The sequence below is a fragment of the Plasmodium relictum genome (genome assembly GCF_900005765.1).
Source record: "Plasmodium relictum strain SGS1 genome assembly, chromosome: 4".
Classification (NCBI taxonomy): Eukaryota; Apicomplexa; class Aconoidasida; order Haemosporida; family Plasmodiidae; genus Plasmodium; species Plasmodium relictum.
The window spans coordinates 113,937-125,734 of record NC_041682.1 but is presented as its reverse complement, the minus strand read 5'-3'; the positions used below and the strand labels follow the sequence as shown (position 1 = coordinate 125,734).

At 18.0% G+C, this 11,798-nt stretch overlaps 3 protein-coding genes across 3 annotated transcripts; 2 read left to right on the top strand and 1 right to left on the bottom strand.

Annotated features, from left to right (window-relative positions):
- Positions 1-724: 724 nt before the first annotated feature.
- On the top strand, positions 725-2,344 carry PRELSG_0403400 (MtN3-like protein, putative; the record flags this gene model as incomplete). Its single annotated transcript, XM_028680169.1, has 1 exon — positions 725-2,344. One exon carries the CDS (start codon positions 725-727, stop codon positions 2,342-2,344), a length of 1,620 nt encoding a protein of 539 aa, XP_028531693.1.
- Positions 2,345-3,343: 999 nt separating this feature from the next.
- On the top strand, positions 3,344-8,405 carry ATG11 (autophagy-related protein 11, putative; the record flags this gene model as incomplete). The annotated part of the gene is made up of 7 exons (XM_028680168.1): positions 3,344-3,382; positions 3,553-3,592; positions 3,737-3,858; positions 3,936-3,995; positions 4,171-4,371; positions 4,477-5,208; positions 5,394-8,405. The coding sequence occupies 7 exons, from the start codon at positions 3,344-3,346 to the stop codon at positions 8,403-8,405; spliced, it is 4,206 nt and encodes a 1,401-aa protein (XP_028531692.1).
- Positions 8,406-9,173: 768 nt separating this feature from the next.
- PRELSG_0403200 (conserved Plasmodium protein, unknown function) lies at positions 9,174-11,621 on the bottom strand (the record flags this gene model as incomplete). Its single annotated transcript, XM_028680167.1, has 1 exon — positions 9,174-11,621. The coding sequence occupies one exon, from the start codon at positions 11,619-11,621 to the stop codon at positions 9,174-9,176; it is 2,448 nt and encodes an 815-aa protein (XP_028531691.1).
- Positions 11,622-11,798: the final 177 nt, after the last annotated feature.

Sequence of the window (11,798 nt, the reverse complement as noted above, 5' to 3'; positions counted from 1 at the left end):
AAGAATAAAACATATAAAGTGAAAAAATTTAAAATAATTGCAATATTTAATTATTAAACTGTTCTACATTTTAATTAAGGTACTATAAGTTTTTTATTTTATTTTTTTTTTTTTTGTTGATTTTATACCAAATAAAATAAAAAATTAATTACACATTGTTCCTGATGTGTTTTTTATTTTTAAAGATTTAAATAAATGTAAAATATAGCTTCAAGCTTTTCTATGAATTAATTAATATATGAGAACTGATTTTTCTTAAAAAATATTAATGTTTCGTATAGAAATTTAAAACAAAAGGAAAAAAAAAGAAATAAATTACGCATGCCTGATATATATTTTTAACTTAAAACTTATTTTTAATTTACTGGAAATGTTTACGTAATTTTTTCCATCTTATTACGTTTTAATTTTTTCAGAATAATTTGTTAATCATATATGTAATTGATTTTGTATTCTTAAAAATATATTTTTTTTAATGGATTAGAAAAAAATTGTCACTATTTTATGAGTTTATTATCTTAAAAATATTAAATTTTTATGTTTAATATCTGGAGATGAAAATTTTTTGAATATGTAAAATATTAGAGCCATATGTAGATATAAATGTAATTTTACCCTCTCTTTTTTTGTATATTTTTATTTTTATTATTTTTTTTTTTTTTAAATTATATTAATTGTTTAACATTTATAAAAATATTTGCAATTTTTAAAAATAAAAAATGAAATGGGTATTATAAAAAGGTTTTTATTACAAAGTGCTCTTCTATTTTTTCTGTGGAATTGTGTACAAATAAAATGTGAGGGTAACAAAGAGATAATAAGCGCATTTAAAATTGATCAAAATAAAAAAAAAATAGTGGACCCAACAATAAAAGTGGAAAATATAAAGCACGAAGGAACAATAATTTCTGAAAATGTAAGAATAGAAAATTTAAAAAAAGAAGAAACAAAAACTGCAAAAAATGTGGAAGAAGGAAAATCTACTAATAATAAAAAATTGGAAAAAGCTATAGAAGATATACAAGGAAGTGGAATAAAAGAAATAAATAAACCAAAAGTTGAGAAAAAAAATTCAAATTCAATTGAAAAATTAGGAGATAATAAAAATAATCTCAAAGCAGCATTTTTACAAAATAATGATTCAAATTCAAATGCACAAAATACAAAAGAGGATATTAAAGAAACAGAAGTTTCTAAAGAAAATATAAAAGCAGAAGAAAATTCCAAGGAAGTGGAACATTCTGTAGTCAAAGAAATAACACCAAAAAAAGAAGAAATTAAAATTGAAAATAAAGAAGTAAATGCGCCTGATCAAAAAAATGAAAACATCCCTCAAAATAGTAAGATGAATGGCAGTAAAAATAAAAATTTAGAAAATGAATATATTGATTTAACAAGTAAAAAAATATATGAAGAAATAAATAAAAATAATCATCCAAAAGGTTCGAATTTATATTTTTTGAAAATATTATCAATTTCATCATCTATATTTATGCAACTTATATTATTTCCTACAATATTTAAGATATTAAAAAGAAAATCAGCTGGAGAATTAGATGGTTTACCTTACGTAATCTTATTTTTTTCCTCTTTTTTATGGTTAATTTATGGGATACTAATAAATAATTCAGCAGTTGTTTTCCCAAACTTAGTAGGATTGTTGTTAGGGATATTATATTCTGTAGTGTATCATAAAAATTGTAAAAGCATGTGGTTAAAGCAAAAACTGTATTCCTACTATAAAATATGTGGTATTATATCTTTTCTGTTATATGCTCTTTTATATATTTTGACATATGAACAATATCAAGCATTTGTTGGTTTTATAGCATCTGTGTCAAGTATAATTAATTTTGGTGCACCATTATCATATATACAAGTAGTTATAAAAAAAAGAAACTCCTCATTAATTCCTTTAGAAATGACTATAGGTAGTCTTATATGCTCCTTTTTATGGTTGACCTATGGTTTTACATTAAAAGATGCCTTTTTAATTATACCTAATTCGTGTGGTTTTTTATTAAGCTTAATACAAGTAATTTTAATTGTATTATATTCTAACAAGGAGCCATTAAATTATATAGATAACAATTTTAATTATAATGAAGGAAGCAATAAATTTGTTCCTGATAATGCATTTTTTAATGAATACAATTTAGAAGATGAACACAAAATAAATGAAATTTCAACAAATAATCGTGAATCATTTTTTGATTTTTCTTATGATGAAACTTCTCCACTGACTGGAAATTATAATGTAAATTATAACGAAAAAGATATTAAAACAGAAAATTATCTTAATCATTCAGAAACTGGGGAACTAAGTACAGCATTAAATTTTTAAAATAAAAACATTTATAGTATTAATTTTCTAATAGTTACATTATAAAAGTTTCTTATTATCTTTCTTATATATATTACAATTTTTTTTTTTTTTAAGCTATTTTTTGTATTGTTATTTCTACTTATTTTATATAACTACTATATTTAGCTTTATAATTTGTTTATATTTGAACATTTTTTTTTTCTTTACTGTCATAATTCTTATATCTGTAGCATTTTGTAATTACATTGTCGTTATAACATTTATAAATAATATTTTTTGTTGTGCACATTTTATATATATATTAGTTTATTATATTTTACACTTTTTTTTTTTCTTTTTTTTTTTTTTGTTTAAAAAATTATAATTTCAAAATAGTTAAAAAAAATTACCTTTTTTTTAATATTTTTTTTATATTATTTTTATAATTAATAAAAAAAAATTTACAATTATCTATTACAACATCATCATAGATTTATACTTCCGAAGAATTTATTTTTTTGTAATTCTTATAACTTTTTTAATACTACTCTTTTAAATGTAAAAAATTTTGATAAAAATTAAACATTTCTATTATTTAAGGATAATTAATAAATAATATTTGTAGAATAGAATTATAAAAATTTCATTAAAGAAAAAAGGCGAAACACAGATATAATGCATGGACTAAATTAAAGATTAAAAAAAAAAGAAAAAATTAAAATTAGAAAAGAATTATAATAGAAATTATTTTTATTGTTTTAATTTATATTATAAAACTTATTTCATTTTATAAAAATATTTATTTGTATCTAAAAATTAATTTTTTTTTTTTAAAAAAAATTAGTTGTGCAACTAACTATTGTAATGTGTAGATTAATGCAAAACTAAAGATGTTTCAAGAAAAAAAAAAAAAAAAAGATATATATATATATATTTGTAATATTTTAATCATATATGTTTTTATACATATATACATTAAATGCTAAATTTTTTTACTATTTTATATTTCTTTTATTTTATGGGGCATCATCTTAAAATATGATTAAATTAGCAAAAGAAGAACGGAATCCTAATTCGGTAACATAAATAGAGAAAATTATAGTGACATATTAAAAAAATAAAAAAGAGAAAAAATTCTTTCTGTACTTAAATATATATATATATATATATATATATATATATATATATATATATATATATATATATATATATATATATATATATAATATTCTATTTTCTTTCCTTAGAATGATAAAGATGAAAATAGTGATATTTTAATTAGCAAAAGTAAAAAAAAAATTTGAAATGTTTCTATATATTAATATTTTAAATGCAGAATTTTTTTTTTTTCTTATTTATATCTTATTTCATTATGTCTTTTATTATATTACTATTGCATTTATTATTTTTATTTTTTCACAAATTTTTTAGAAAAAATTGAAGACTTAAAAAAAAGTATAGAAAATTTATTATATGATGAAAGTTCACAATCTGACTTGAATAACATAAAAAATTCATTGAAGGAATTAGAATTGTATTCAAAAAATAATAATGTAATTTGCTTTTTTAGTGTTTTCTTTTTTTTTATCTTTTTTAAATAAATATTTTTTTATAATTTTTTTTTTAATAGGATTTAAATAGTGTATATAAGAAAAATGGAATGATAAATAATACATATAATAATAAGACAGTATAATGATAAAATATATTTCATTCGCTTAAATTTTATTATATATATTTTTCTTTTTTTTTTTTTATTTATCATTTCACTGAGTTAATTTTATTAATTTATATATATATATATATATTGTATTTATTATTTTATATATATTTAAATGAATATATCTTTTCAATTTGTTTCATAGTTTGAGCAATTAAAAGATGAGTTAATAAAGCAAAAAAATTTGAATGCTTGCTTATCAGTAAAACTTAAAAGTATTCACATTAAATTGAATAATCTTTATCTAAAAAAAAGTGAACTTGAAAAAAATATTAATAATAGAATAAAAGAAATAGAAGAACAATTTCAGATTTTCAACAAAGTAAATAATAAACTACCAGATCAAGTAATACTGTAACAAACATGTTTGCATATAAATTGAGCCATTTCTATTCTTTTATTTTTATTTTTTTATTTCTTTATGAATTTTGTTATATTTTTACTTTCTTAGGAAATATTAAAAAACCAAACAAAAGATGAGAATGCAAATTTAGAAAATAATGGAGAAATATTATCATTAGATAGGGCTTGTGATGTTCTAAACCCTAATAGTGTAGATAGTAAAAATGGTATTAACAAAATTATAAATTTGAAAAATGAAGAAATTGAAAACTTCAAAATTTTGTTAAATGAATATGAAAAAAATTTAGAAATGTATAAAGAGAGAAAGATGAAAATTGATTTTGAATTAAAATCTTGCAAACAAAAATTAAATGAAGAAATAGAAAAAAATAATGATTATATGAATAAAATAAAATCTTATGAAATGCATATAAATATTTTTAAAAGTGAGAATATTAAAATTGTAGAAGAATTAAATTATTTAAAAACAGATTTAGAAAAATCTAAAAGTGAATATGATAAAATTCAGTTAAAAAATAAATTATTGAATGATGAAAAAAATAGTTTAACTGAAATAAACGATGATTTAAAAAAAGAAATAAAAAATATGAAATCATTTTTAAATGATTCAAAAAATAAAGAAAATATTTTTAGTAGTTTTATAGAAAAAATTAGTAATATTATATTGTATTTAAAAAATAATGATGAATATAATTTCCTTAATGATAATTTTAGCAATTTAGATTTTGATAGTGAACAAATCTATATGCAAACAGAATTATACATAGATATCATTTCTTCTTCAATAAAACGATTAATCAATATAAAAAAAGGATTTCAAGTAATTCAATAAGATAAATTTACTTATATTCTAATTTTAATTTTTAATTTTTAATTTTATGATATGTATATAATCTTTGAATATTATTATTTATTTTACATTCATATTGTAATATTTTACATTAATATCATGTTATAGTTCTATTTAGTTACTGTATTTTTCCTTTTTTCTTTTTTTTATTTTAGGAAAAAAATGACGAATTAGAAACACTTAAAAATGAATTGAGTTTATTACAAAATGAATTTTCAAAAAAAAGCAAAAATTATGAGGAAATGAAATTGAAAATGGATCATTTAAAATTTCTTCAGCAAAATAATTTAAAGATAAATAATGAAAAAGAAAATTATGAGAAAATTATAAATGAACTGAAGGAAAAATTAGATAGAGAGGAGAAAGAAAAATTAGAATTAAAAGAAAAAGGCAATTACAATTTATATAAAATTAAAGATTTTCAAAAAAAGGAAATAAATCTACTCAGTGAAATTAATAAATTAAAAAATTTTTTAGATAAAAAAAAGATGGATTTTGAAAAAACTAACCAAATAAATTCTATAAAATTTGAAGACATGAAAAATAAAAATGATGAGTTAATAAAAAAATTAAGCGAAATAAATAATGAAAAAGAAAATTGTGAGAAGATTATAAGTAAATTAAGAGAACAATTAGATAGAGAAGAGAAAGAAAAATTAGAATTAAAAGAAAAAGACAATTACAATTTATATAAAATTAAAGATTTTCAAAAAAAGGAAATAAATCTACTTAGTGAAATTAATAAATTGAAAGGTTTTTTAGAAGAAAATAAAAAAATTAAGGAAAAAGAAAATGAGATAAGTAATAAGAAACTAGAAGGTATGAAGAATAAGAATAAAGAATTAATAAAAAGTTTAAGTGAAATAAGTAATGAATTAAAAAAGTGTGTTAACCAAGTTAATATATTAAGTGAAAATATGAGAATAGTAGAAAACGAAAAAGAAAAAGTTAAAAATGAATTAAACACTTTAAAATCAAAAAATGATATGTTAAAAAATGAATTAGAAAAAATAGAAAAGAAAAATAAATTATTTAAACTAAAAGCTCATACATCAAATAGCAACATTTCCAATCTAAATAATAAATTAAATAATGTAAATAGTAAATATGGTAAAATTGTAGAGCATTTTAGTAATTCGAAAAAACAATATAAGGAAGAATTAAAAAAAAAAGATGATGAAATAGTCTTACTAAAAAAAAATTTGAATTATTTAAAAAAGGAATTACAATCAAAAAATGAAGAAATACAAAAAAATTTAGAAAAAATAAAAGATATTGAATTAAAACTAACTTTATATACAGAAAAAAATGAAAAACTAAATGAAGAAATTAAAAGGCGTAACTCTTTTATAAAAAATAAAGATAAAAAAATACACTTTTTAACTAATGTAGAAAATGATTTGTTAAAAAAAGATGAAATTAATAATAGGATATTGTTAGAAAAAAAAAATACTATAAAAAATAATGTATTAGAATTACAATTTTTAAAAGAAGAAAATATCAAATTAAATGATCTAATTAAAAAATTAAAAAGTCAATTAATAAAAGGGGAGCTAGATAGTAGAACAGTTAACAAAGAAATAGAAATTTACAAAAATGAAAAAAATCAGATATTGCTAAATTTAGAAAAGAAATTATCAGAAAAAGAAGAGTACATTAAAAGTATGAAGGATGAATTAATAAATATACAAAACAAATTGGATGAAAAATTAGATACTAAATATGAACTAAAAGTATTAAATGATAAAGTAGGAGAATTAACAAAAATTAAAAGTAATTATGAAATGAAAATTTCTGATTTAAATAATGAATTAGATAAAATTAGTAAAAGATTAAAAGATGAAGAATTTTTAAAGGAAGAAGAAAAAAGAAAATATATAGATATAACATATGCCTTAAAGGAATGTGAACTGAAAATTAAGGAAAAGGAAAATATAATAGAATCATTAAAGAGAAATGAAAGAAATTTAGAAGAATCAAAATTAGGAGAAAAGTTTGAAAATGAAAAAAGATTAAGAAATAAGTTTGAAGATGAAAAAAAAATCATAATAGAAGAATTTAATAAAAAAATTGAACTAGAAAAAGAAAAATACGAAGAAAAAATAAACTTGACAAATGAAAAATATAGAAATATGATTGAAGAAATACAAGAAGAAAATAAAAAAGAAATAAAAAAAATGCAAAATATTTGTGATATTAATATGCAATCTCAATTATTAATAAAAGAAAATGAAAAACATTTGCAAAATAAAATTGATGAATATAGTAGATTATTAAAAGAAAAGGATGAAGAAATTAAAACTATTATTCAGGAATTTGACGAAAAGATGCAGAATCAAAATAAAGAAATGGAAAACTTAATAAATGAATGTGAAGATAAATTAAAAAAAGCCAAAATAAATAAAAGATTAAATAGTAATAACAGTAACATATTTATTAATGAAGACATAAAAGAAAAAGAAAAAAAAATAGAGAATTTATTAAATGAACTGTCATTAAGTAAACAGGATATAGATAAATCAACAGAAAAAAATCATCTCTTAGAAGAGACCAACTTAAAATTATCAAATGATATTAATAACTTAATAGAAGAAAATAAAAAATTAAAAAAACAATTAGAAGATGCTACTTCAAGTATCCAGAAAATTGAGTTAAATGAGGATTTACCAAATGAAAATTCTCAAAAAAAAGAACTGTACATACTAAAAAGAGAAAACGAGGAAAAAAAAACAGATAATGAAATGACTATAAACGCTGAAGGAAATAATAAAATAAAAGGAAATAAAGAAAAGAAGAAAAAAAAGAAGAAACATCAGAATAATGGTAATGATGAAGATAATGAAACACTAAAATTGTCATTAGATATATTAAAAGAAGAATATAATTTACAAATCGAAGTATTAAATAATACAAAAAAGAATCATTTGGAATATTTAATATCCTTAAAAAATAAATTAGATGAAATTATAAATAGATTAAAAGCAAAGGATGATACATTACTAAATGACACTTTTAGTAAAATTAATTTAGCTTTCACTTCATGGAATATATTTAATGAAGAAAATCAAACTATAGAAAAGGAAGAATCTTGTAATAATCAAGAATATGAAACATTAAAAAATGAAATTACAGAAAAAATTGAATTAATTCAAAAATTAATTGGATAGTTTTGTTTTGATGCATATATATTTATATTTATTTATTTATTTTTTTTTTTTTAACTTTAATTTTTAATTTTTTTGAAGTTCAAATATTTTTGATTTATGTTTAATAATTTGTTTATATACATTTTATTTTTAACACACTAAATCCCACTTAATCAGTTCCCATTATTGTTATATCATATTATATTTTTTCATTTTTAATACACTATTTATCTTTCTTTTAAATTCTCATATTTTTTGTTAAATTAATTGTCTATTGTTTATTGTTTATTGTTTTTTTTGTTTTTTTTCTAATGAACATATATTCTAATTTACATATATATATTTTTAATAATTTTTTCATATAGACTTTTAACAATTTATTAATCATTATTTTTTTTATCTTAAATCTATCATTTTTTTTTTGTTTTTTGGTTATCCTATATAAATTTGTTCCTTTTTTTTCTTTAAAAAAACTGAAATTTAAATATAGTGAAATATTAATAAATATTGTTCTAAAAAGTATATATTTATAATTATATAAAAAAAATTAGAATGAAAATAATTCATGAAAAACAAAACAAAGAACAAAATGTAACAAAAAAAAAAAACAAAATAAATATAATATAAAAAATAAAGTAAAAGTGTTATAATTTATGAGAATTTTTTAATTGATAAAAAATAATAAAAAAAAATTATTTATAAACATTAATATTATATTTACTTATTTAAAAAAAAATTTATTTTTTTTATCATTGATACTCTATGTGAATATATATAGATAGAATTATTCTATATAAATTCTGAAAATAATGGAATAGTATAATAATAAAAATTATTAATCAGATATTTTTTATATATATCTTTTAAATAATTTTTATGATTCTCTTTCTTATTTTTACTATAATAATAAATATCTTCGTAGATGGATTTTAGTTCTAAATTGTATGAAGCACATAGTCGTAGGTTATGAGAAAGAAACATATAGAGACATTTCAAAAGGAAATCTAATAAAAATACAGCACTAATAAAGTAATATATATACTTTATGTAATTATGTAGTGTATTATTTGAGTTATAATGGACATAAAGAAATAATAATAAGGAAAATCTGGTAAAAAAAGTTATAATTATAAGTAAGAAATGATTATTTCTTAAATTATAATTTAATCGTAAATTTTTTATAAAATTATTTCCTATAATTAAGGTAGATAAAGAGCATAAACCATGCATATTTTTTGTATTTATATATATTAAAAGTGATGCAATTGAAATAAACCCTTTTTCGTCTCCTTTAAATCCATTTTTTGAATATAGCTCTTTATTAAATAAATTGAATTCATCATTTAAATAATTTGAATTTTGTGATATATTATTATTGTATTCTCTAATATTTAAAAAATTTGGTAATTTACTTTTATTTTTTGCACTATTAAAAGGTCTAATTATATATCCTATAAACTGTCTTCCAGATAAGGAACATAAAAAAATGTAAATATTTCTTATTATTTTAAATGAAGGTATTACTGCAAAGATTAAAAAAAAATAAGGAGTATATTTATTTGTTTGATTTAAATTTCTTAGAAATATTTCGAAAACATCATTATATACGAGTAGCAATAAAAATAAAAAATCTGAAAAGCATTTAATAAAGATAAAGAAAGTCAGAAAGAGAACTTCAATAAATGAAGCTAAAAAAATAAAAGAAAAAAATGAAATAATAGAATTCCCTAATATAATAGAAAGAGAAACAATAAAAATAATATTATGATGTTCAATTAGTTGGGAGTACCTTTTAGATTCAGTTAATATATATTTCAAATCATTTATTCCCATTTTTTTATAAAAAATATAAAAAACAATAGACATAGCTATTTTTCCTAGGCAATATATTATATAAGGTATCATTAAACGTAATTGATTTAAATAAGAAATTTTGAGAGTATCATCTAAATAGGATCGATATCTTTCGTTATTAGAAACATTAGTATACATTAACTTTTTCATTATAATTTTTTTACTTATTTTATCTTTATTTATTTTTCTATAATTTAATATTTGATTCTCAATTTGAGAATCAAAATATATACTTGCACTTGTTGGAATTTTGTGGCATTGATCACTTTCTATGATATTATCGTTTTTATGATTAATATTTAAGCAAGTATTTTTTTTAGTATAATTAATAGTTGTATCATTTTTTAGTGAATTTATAGATTTTATATCAAAAGAATTATTTAAGATATCATTAAAATCTAACAAAGATTTTTTATGAATTAATGATATATCCATTAGATTAGATTTATTGGCACTTTTTATATGATAAGGACTATAATTATCTTCGTCTGATTTTACTGCTTTATCCTTATTCGTATAATTAGAATAGTCAATTTTTTTTCTTAATTTTTCAAATATTAAATTACAATATTTTATTTTAATACACTTTATAGGAATAAAGCAAATATTTTTAATTAAGAGAGGTTGAAAATGAATACTAGAAAAAAAAAATGTTAAAAAATAGAATCTTAATATCATAAAAGGTATATCAATTAAAATGATACCTATTACAGCTGCATGCTTTTTACAAAAATAAATATCCCCTAAATCTAAATTTTTATTGTTCTTTTCTCTAACTATTGAAATAATAGGAAATGAATAGGCATTTAAATATAGGGAAAAGGATATTAGGACTCCTCCACATATTTTAATCCAAAAATTTGTATTCTTAATAATATAAGACAATTTTAAAAGAGTAAATAATAACTCAAATATATCAAATAAATCAATAACTACATGCAAAATTAAATCGTTATGAAAAATTTTTTCATTGGATATAGGAATTTCATTTGGATACAGCTGTTTATAGGACTTAATTGATAATGCTGTATATATAAGAGTACTTAAACTTAATAATAAAAATATTACTGATTTGTTATAATAATCCTTATTCATATCTTCTAAAACTACTTCATCTTTAAATGCAAAAAAATACACAAATATTACTTTAATTGATATAGAATACACATAAAGTAACCAACAAGTTCCTCCTTTCACAGCACCAAAACTTTGTGAATAATTGAAACAAAAATGAATAAAGATATATATATCAAATATACTTATTAACAATATAAGTTTATTATAGTCAAATAATATGTAATATAATCCTAATTGCTGTATTATAAAGGTAGCCAAATTGAAAAAAAAAGATATCCTCCAGCTATTTAATATTTTATAAATCATTTTAAAAAAAAAAAGAAAAAAAAATCTGTTCTTTGACAGTGTAAATAATTAAAATTAACAAAAGCAAGAAATGAAAAATAAAAAAACAAAAAAAAAAAAATAAAAAAAAAAAAAAAAAAAAAAAAAAAAAAAAAAAAAAAAAAAAAAAAAAAAAAAAAAAAAAAAAAAAAAAAATAA